At 58.1% G+C, this 8,787-nt stretch overlaps 1 protein-coding gene across 1 annotated transcript; it reads right to left on the bottom strand.

Annotated features, from left to right (window-relative positions):
- Positions 1–202: 202 nt before the first annotated feature.
- CCDC124 (coiled-coil domain containing 124) lies at positions 203–6,011 on the bottom strand. Its single transcript, XM_049640212.1, has 4 exons — positions 5,688–6,011; positions 1,437–1,626; positions 800–914; positions 203–660 (listed from the first exon to the last, which is right to left on the bottom strand). Exons 1-4 carry the CDS (start codon positions 5,844–5,846, stop codon positions 453–455), a joined length of 672 nt encoding a protein of 223 aa, XP_049496169.1. The 5' UTR covers positions 5,847–6,011; the 3' UTR covers positions 203–452.
- Between the last annotated feature and the right edge of the window lie 2,776 nt (positions 6,012–8,787).

The following is an 8,787-nucleotide window of genomic DNA, read 5'->3' as shown; positions in this document are numbered from 1 at the left end:
GGGGTGGAGGGGTGGTGGTCCAGGTCCCTTAATGGACAAGTGGCCAGCCAGGTGGGGAGGCCGTAAGAGCCAGGCACAGGTCTCAGCTTGCTGCGACAACACACAGTTGGGGGCCCTGATCTTCTCTGGCCGTGATCCCTGCATTCCAGCCCTCCTCTCCCCACCACCCCCCCACCCACCCACCACCCATAGAGACGTCAAGTGCACGGTTTGCCTCACCGATTGCCTTTATTGGGCATCAGCCCCAGGGCTCCACGGGCGCAGGAAGGGGGTGGTGGGTGTCACTTGAAGCAGGGACCCTCCAGTGGGAGGCACGACCGATGATGCCACCTAGCCCCCAGGATGCTTGCCTCAGCCCCGGACCTCTCTGTAACCCACGCAGCTGACCCAGCGGACCGGCGTGTGAGGTCATGACCCTGACCGCCTGTAGGGCGGCTCCCCCAGTTCTGGGCTCACTTGGGGGTATTGAAGGGCACGGCCCGCTGGTTCATGGGGTTGTCTGGCGACCGCAGCCACTCCTTCTTGAGCAGCTGCTTCAGCTGCGACAGCCGCATGTTGGGGTTTTCTTGCTTGAGCCGCGGCAGCTGCGCCTCCTCGAAGGCGGTGAAGGCCGCCCGCATGCGGCGCTCTGGGTGCCGGTCTGCAGCCTCCTCCGTCACGCTAGGGGAGGACAGTGAGGAGGAGAGCGGAGTGAGCGGGGTGGGGAGGGGTCTAGGGTGCGGCCCCGCCCGCGGGGAGGGCCGTGCTCCGCCCCCAGACACATAGCCCCACCCCCGGCGCTCAAGCCCCACCCCATCACCTGAGCACCGCGATGGCATCCTCGATGGTGCGCGCCTCCACACTGCCCTCCTCCAGCACGCGGCGGTTCACATTCTCCTCCAGCGGCACCTCCAAGTGGCTCTTGGCTTTCTCGGCTGGGGGCGGAAGACAGCCAAGTGACAGGGACACACACAGGGACAGAGATAAGCTGGGATGCAGAGCTCCGGAGAGATGAGAGAGACGCAGTGGGGGAAGAGAGGAGAGAGGAGGCGGCAAGCAGGCAAAGAACGATGGGGGGTGCTCTCCTGTCCTCCCAGCGCCCAGGCCCCTGCCCAGGCCACGCTGCCATCCTGACTTCCCTGCAACTGAGCACACGGGAGGCACCCCCACTCCTGGCTGGTGTCTCCTTACCCTCCGGGCACCCCATTCAGTCCCCGGGGACCCCATGGACCACAAGCGGAGGTCAGATGCACAGCAAGTAAATACACACGTGTTTGTGCCCATGCTCTCGGTGCTCAAAGCCAGGCCTGCCAGGACGCTGCCCACCCCTGCTTCACCACACAGCCCAGGCGGCTTCTCTGGGGGTGAGGAAGGGGCTCTAGATTCAGCCAGGGTTAGTCCTGCGGCCTGGCCTTTAGTGGGGAAAGAGGCAGCTCCAGAGCGAGCCAAAGCCCCACCTGGGTCTGGGGCTTCCTTGTGTTGGTGGTCTCGACGGAGCGTCTCCTCAATCTGGGCGCGGGTGACCTTGCTGGGCGCGGTGGCCCGGGGGGCCTTGCCACCCTTGAGCTTGGAGTCTTCCTCCTCCAGCAGGCGCTGCGTCTCCTTCTTGCGCTCTAGCTGCTCCAGGCGCCGCTTCTCCTTCTCCTCCTGGGGGGAGGGAGGCGATCAGGAGTGGGCCCCACCGCTGGCACGAGGTCTGGGTTTTTTTTTTTTTTTTTTTAATTTTTTTTTTTCAACATTTTTTATTTATTTTTGGGACAGAGAGCGACAGAGCATGAACGGGGGAGGGGCAGAGAGAGAGGGAGACACAGAATCGGAAACAGGCTCCAGGCTCCGAGCCATCAGCCCAGAGCCCGACGCGGGGCTCGAACTCACGGACCGCGAGATCGTGACCTGGCCGAAGTCGGACGCTCAACCGACTGCGCCACCCAGGCGCCCCACGAGGTCTGGGTTTTTATCTATCTCACCCAAGGCAGACTGAGGCCCTGCTGTGTGCCAGACCCTGTGCTGGGCACAGCGGACACAGCTGGAGCACAACAGGCCTACCTGAGGGCTCCCGGCCTACAGTACTATGGGAGCAAAGGGAACCTTGGCCAGGGCAGGTGGATGGTGGCTCTTGAAGGAAAAGTGACACCTGGGCTGGAGGAGGAGCCAGACAGGAAGAGAGACGGAGGAGGACAGGAAAGTCCTTAGAGGTGGGAATGCAGGTGCAAAGGCCCTGAGGCAGGAACCTCCTAGCAGGACAGAGGAGAGACTCACAAAGGCTGGTGTGGCTGGAGCAGGGAGGGGAAGCTCGGCAGGAGAAGAGGTGGGGAGGACATAGGGTGGGACCCCAAGGGGCCTCAAGGGAGGGGTTTGTATTGGATTCCGAAGGTGACAGGACCCAGGGAAGGTCTGAGCCCATTTTCTGGCCGGGGCAGGGGTCTGCCCTTATGGGCACTGTCCCTAGCCAAGTGTCGCAGGGGCCGTGACCGGTCCCACCTTGCCCCCCAGCAAGGCCTTGACAGGACTTGCCCTTGGCCGCTGCCCCTCACCACCTCCACCAGGGGGCAGAGTCATGGCCTGGTTCATTCGTAGTGCAGGGCAACCACAGGCTTGGAATATTCGGCCACCTCCCACCTGCACCCCCACAGGGCCCTGCACCTCAGGCACCTCCACCTGCCTACCCTCTGCCTACAACTCTGCCATCTGACTTCCATGCCCTGGGGGTGATCCCCACTCCTTCAGTGCCCTCTGTGACACTCCTATAGTGGAACGAAGTGTCCCACTGGGCCTCTGAACTCTAACCTGCCTGCCCAGCAGGAAAGTGGAGGCGAGGTTAAAGGTTGAGGGCCCCCACATCTGTGTTCAGGCACCTCAGGCAGGGCCACTGTCCGAGCCTGGGTTTACCCGTCAATTAGAGGTAATGTCCTCCTGAGGCCCTCTAGTCCCTGCGCGGTACTCATACAGCCCATGTTCGTTCTGTCCCCAACACGGCCCTGCCTCAGCCTTTGCACTGGCTGTCCTCTCCTCCAGGGGCGCCGAGGCCTCCTTCCCTGGCTAACTCTGGCTCCTCCCGAGCTCCTGGCTCCTTATCGGCCCCTCCGCCCCATGGCTCTTTCCCGTGTTCCGCAAATCCCTGCTTCTGGTCCTCTGACTATCTGGTGTGTCCTGGAGGCAGGAGGCAGGCCCTGGCCTGGGTTTTGAACAGCTGCCTGCTGGCCCCAGGCCCAGTAACACAGTAGGTGTTAGTAAAAGTATGCTGCATGGATGCATGAATTCCAAAAAGCTCCAATAACTCAGGAAAGACACTCGCTTGCGGCCGTTAGTCTCTAGTGACATGGGACTGAGGAGGAAGCATGAGCATTTATGCTTTGACATTCAGCAAAATTTTTTGACAAAGTCACTTGCAGTTTGTAAAAACAGAGCCATCAGCAATTGGCAGTATCTGGTGATGGGTGACGATAAGTCCACTCTGCAGAATATTCCTGAGCCATAAAAAGTGAGTCTCATAAATAATTGACATGGAACCCGGAGAGTCAGGTGCTCAGGCAGAGCTGCTTAATACGGAACAAGTGGAGATAAACTGCTGACTTCCGGGCGGCGGGGGAGGGGGCGGCGATGAATTACGGCCCCATCCGCGACCGCTGCCTGGTGGCCAGGAGAAATATGGCTGTGGGACCCTACTGAACTGAAGACACGGGCTTTAGGGTAGGACACTGGGTGAGAAAAGTCTGGTGTCACATGAGGGAGGACGTGGGTTTTTTAGTGTTTTGGAGTGAGCATGAATTTGCTTTTTTCTTCCTTTATTTTTTAATTTTTTTTTAACTTTTTTAAATTTATTTTTGAGACAGGGAGAGACAGAGCATGAACAGGGGAGGGTCAGAGAGAGGGAGACGCAGAATCCGAAGCAGGTTCCAGGCTCTGAGCTGTCAGCACAGAGCCCGACGCGGGGCTTGAACTCACGGACCGTGAGATCATGACCTGAGCCGAAACCAAGAGTGGGACGCTTAACCGACTGAGCCACCCAGGGGCCCCCACAGAAACAATGTTTTTAAAGCAGCTGTTGTATAGGGAAGAAAAGAAGGACTAGGTGGGTCACGTAAACTGTGGGCACCACATGCCCATCAGCAGGAAGAGGGCTAGACAAACCGCAGAAAACCACCCAATGTTGGCAACTCCATGCAAAACAGTCAGGAGGGTGGACTGCCTGGGAAGGGCCTGGAGGCTGGGAATATTCCAGACGGCAGGGGTTGGCAAACTACAGTCCTCCACCTGTTTTGGTAAAGGTTTTAGTCCATTTGCATATGGTGGCTCTGTGCCAGAAGGACAGGGTCAAAAAGCTGTGAGAGCTCATCTGGCCCCTCCAGCCTATCCGACCTCTGCTCTGCATGTTCTTGTAGGCGCGTGCTACACAGGCGGGCAGACAGACAGCTCCCTAAGCCACACACCCAGGACAGGGCCTGTCCTTTAAGCCAACCCTTGTAACAGACCAAAAGGTAGACCCATGGCCTCGGCTAGTCCCAGCCCTTCCCCACAGCCCTGCGACCTGGGCTTCCTGCCTTATCCATGCCACACTTTTCTCAACCAGGGACCCCAGAGCCCAAGACACTAGCCCAGGGAGGGCTCTTGGGGCCTGGGGCCTGGGCTGCTACCTCTGCTTCAGGTCTCTGTGGGGCACCTGGTTAGCTCAGGCAGTTAAACATTGACTCCTGAGCTCAGGTCAGGTCTTGATCTCAGGGTCGCGAGTTCAAGCCCCGTGCTGGGCATGGAGCCTACTTTAAAAAAAAAAAAAAAAAAAAAGGTCTCTGGCTTTTTCTCTCTGCGTAATGCATAAGGGCTCTTTGGCAGACGATGTTTTTTTTTCTTTTGGGTTTTCAACTATCCTATATTATCAAAATATGGACAGTCAAAAAGAAACTTGAAAGACCTCCACGGACCCAATGCAGCACAGAGTGTGGGGAGGGAACCAATGACGTGCCATGTCCAACTAAAAATAAGGCAGGATCCAGTCCTGCACAGCAAGGTGATGGGAAAAACTCCCAAAAGCACCCAGGCATGCCCGGAACCGGGCAAGCAGGGAAGGTATGTCACCAGTGATATTTTCTGCAGTCTGGTCAGGAACCTCTGATCAGCCCCGGGGGGAGGGGGGGCAAGCAGAGACAGCGACAGTGGGTCTCTGGCGCCACCTACTGGACAGAGCCAGTCAGCGTCACCCGTGATCCACTTCCCGGACACCAATTCAGTTACCCACTGGGTGCCTGACACTGGGACCCACTAGGGGACAGATGGCCATCCCTGCACTCTTCTGTGTTTTTGCACACACCTAGAAGAGCCTGCGAGCCCTGGGGTCAGCAGGGTGGATGCGGGGGACCTAGTACAGCAGCTCCCAGCCTTGTCGCTGCGGACGTCTGGGGCTGTCTCGTTCTTTTCAGGGCGGGACGGTCCCGGACCCTGAAGGGTGTTGAGCAGCGATCAACACCCTTCCCAGACATGACACGGAGGAGAGAGAGGAGCCCGCAGAGGGTGGTGGCTGCCTTGCCTAACGAGCCCCCCCCCCCCCCCCGCGCAAGAACCCCCCCCCCCCCCCCCGGGCCTTTGCCTCCACCGCCCTCCTCGTCCTTGGTCTCCGTCCAGGGCCTTCTCACTTCCTAGCCAAAGCCCCAGGGGCCTCCTGCCACCTTCTTCCTCGTTTCCATGTTGACTGCGGGAGCCTGGGAACCACCCACCTTGCGCTGTTCCTTCCTCATGACGTGTTTGTCCTCATCCTTCCAGTAGGCATCCTCCAGCTCCTTCTGCTTCCTGGCATCAGCTGCCGCCTTGGCCTCAGCCCTCCGCGCCCGGGCCGCTGCCGACTTGGTGTTCTCACCCTGGAACTTCTTGGGCATATCCCTCAGCAGGCTGCGGAAGGAGGGCAGGGACCAGTGAGCAGGGGGCAGGCGGCCTTCGGCGCCCCCGCGCCCACACTTGCAGTCAAGAGCCCCTTGGACCCTCAAGGGCCTTGTCTGTAAAATGAGGGCCTCAGACTTAGTGATCTCCCTTTAAAAAAAAAAAAAAATGGATTGAGGTGAAACTCACACAACAAAAAATGAACCATTTTCAAGTGCCCAATTTGGTGGCATTTAATACATTCGCAATGTTGTACAACCATCGCCTCTATAGTTCCGGAACATTCCCGGCACCCCAAAAGGAAACCCCGCACCCACTAACAAACAGTCACGCACCCTCCCCCCTCCCCCTAGCCCCTGACAACCACCGATCTGCCTTCTGTCTCTATGGATTTGCCTCTTCTGGACGTTTCATATAAACAGAACGGTGCATTCTGTGGCCTTTTGTGGCCTGGCTTCTTTCACTCGGTGTGATGTTTTCAAGGTTCCTCTATGCTTTTTAGCATGTCAGTGCTTCGTTCTTTTTTTTTTTTATGGCCGAGTAATATCCCATTGTACAGATTGACCACGTTTCGTTTATCCATTCACCACTGACGTTCACCCGGGTTGTTTCCGCTTTTTGGCTTTCATTTTTTTTTCATCATTTTTTAAGTTTATTTATTTATTTTGAGAGAAAACACGAGTGGGAGAGGGGCGGGGGGGGAAGAGAGAGAGACAGAGAGAGAGAGAGAGAGAGAGAGAGAGAGAGAGAGAGAGAGGGAATCCCAAGCAGGCTCCACCCTGTCAGCGCGGAGCCCGACATGAGGCTCGAACACACAAACTGTGAGATCACGACCTGAGCCTAAGTTGGATGTTTCACTGACTGGGCCCCCCAGGCGCCCCTCCACATTTTGGCTTTTGGAGCCATGCTTCGGTGGACCCCTGCGGGCCAGTCTGTGTGTGGCCCCTCCTATTCTGCCACTCATGACACCTCGGTCCCCAGAACCCTGAGGCAGAATCCTCCTCGCTGGGTACTCGGCTGCCGTGAACTGCTCCCAGTGACCCAGCCCAGGCTTGCACAGCCAGGAGATGTAGAAGTGGAAAGCTGTTGTCCAGCAGGCACATGGTCGGTGCAAGTCCCACGCCGGGTGCTGGGGAAATGACATACACGAACAGCAGGCACCACCCTCCCTCCACTAACCCCTTCATATGGACCAACTCAACTGAATGCCTCCAAAGCGGGGTGCCTACGTGGCTCGGTCGGTAGAGCATGGGACTCTTGATCTCAGGGCCATGAGTTCAAGTCCCACAGCACAGAGCTTACTCAAAAAAAAAAAAAAAAAAAATTTCATGAATGCCTCCAAAGCTTTAAATGTGGGCACTGCCCCTGTTACCAATTCTGAGATGGGGAAGTCAAGGTACCTGGCCAGGTCACATAGCTCTGAGCCCAGAGTCTCACCTCCAAAGCCTGCCTTCCAGGTGAGAAAGGGAAGGCTGTGCGGCCCAGGGCATGTGCCTTCAGTCCTCCGGGCCTCAGTTTTCGTCATCTGGGAAATGGGCTGATGTTCCTGACTCCCGGGTTGTTTGTCTCCCCTGAATACCTCCAGCTCAGTCCCCTTAGGGAAATAGGCCCAGCATCCACAGATGAAGGGGAGAGAACGTGGGGGCCACTTTGACCCAGGACCACCAGGCCACCCCATTCCAGCCTCCTAGCTGTGTGACTTGTGGGGCAAGGAGCTTCCACCTTGGAGCCCTCTGGAAACTCTAACATCAGCTCCCATCTGCAGCAGCTCTGTGCACTGGGCTTCGTGTTTTATACGCAGCGTCTGAGTGGATTCTCACAACCCTGGTATGTGACGGCAGAGCTGAGCCCCGCGGGACGGGTCAGAGGCAGTCCTGTGAGGGTGAAGGGGTGAGGCTTCTGGGCAGAGGGCACAGGATATGCAAAGACCCTGCGGCACTGATGAGGCCACTGAGCGCTGGGGAGGGGGAGGAAAAGAGGGTGGGAGGGCACGGGGCTGTTAGAGTGGGGTATTATGGGCCAAGGAAGAGCAAGGATTTTATTCTCTGGGCACCAGGGAGCCGTTAAGCAGCCCGGAGCAGGGCACGGACACATTTTGATTCAGGCTGCTCCCAAGCCCACTGTGGCTGCTGCGCGGATAGGCCAGGGGACGACAATGATGCGATGGGCAGAACGGGAGGTGTGGGGTCAGATGGAGCCGGGCAGTAATAACGATGTCAACTCGGACCGACGCTCGGCACCAGGGACACGCTAAACCACTTCATCCCCCCAGCAGCAGCAGCAGAGGCTACTTTCAGCCCCAGTTTACAGATGAAGGCACCCAGACCCCCAATCCCAACTCTGTGCTCCTAACCGCTGGCCCACCCCGGGGTCCCGACAGACCCCATTGATGTTCCCCGCGGATCAGGATTCTGAGGCCACTACTCCCCCCCCCCCCGCCCCACGTAACATCAAGGGGTGGCCTCCTGGCCAGGTGGTCCAGGCTGAGACTGAGGAGAGCGCCCCATGGGGCAGAGCAGGGCAAAGTAGGGGCGATCAGTGGACCCAGGAGACTCAGAGCTGCGATCACAGCTGAAGTGCTCCCCTTGAGCTGAGACACAGCATGGATCCCAGTCCCTCTCCCGACCCCCTGGATTTAAGAGCTGCCACAGGGGGATATGCTGGCCTGATCCCGTGGGCCTCCCAGCTGCTCCTTGACCACCTAAGTCAGCATTCATTACTGAGTGTCCACAATATACTCAATAGAACCACCCCCACCCTGGATTCTCCAGGGGAGTGCCAAGAATTGGGAGTCACTGTCCAAGTTACAGATTAGAAAACTCCCCACCCGGGGGCGCCCGGGGCGCTCGGTTGGGTCGAGCTTCTGATTCTGGGTTTTGGCCCAGGTCATGATCTCCTGGGTCGAGCCCCACGTGGGGATCCACACAGTGTGAAGCCTGC

This window comes from Panthera uncia, chromosome A2 (assembly GCF_023721935.1).
Source record: "Panthera uncia isolate 11264 chromosome A2, Puncia_PCG_1.0, whole genome shotgun sequence".
NCBI lineage: Eukaryota > Metazoa > Chordata > Mammalia > Carnivora > Felidae > Panthera > Panthera uncia.
This window is presented reverse-complemented; position numbering and strand designations above follow the sequence as displayed.

Excerpts from the sequence above, each read along its gene's own strand:
- CCDC124 (XM_049640212.1), bottom strand. The coding sequence starts at position 5,846 with ATGCCCAAGAAGTTCCAGGGTGAGAACACCAAGTCGGCAGCGGCCCGG. Across the intron at positions 915-1,436 it reads CAAGGAAGCCCCAGACCCAG|CCGAGAAAGCCAAGAGCCAC; the intron begins GTGGGGCTTTGG and ends TTCCGCCCCCAG. Across the intron at positions 661-799 it reads GATGCCATCGCGGTGCTCAG|CGTGACGGAGGAGGCTGCAG; the intron begins GTGATGGGGTGG and ends GTCCTCCCCTAG.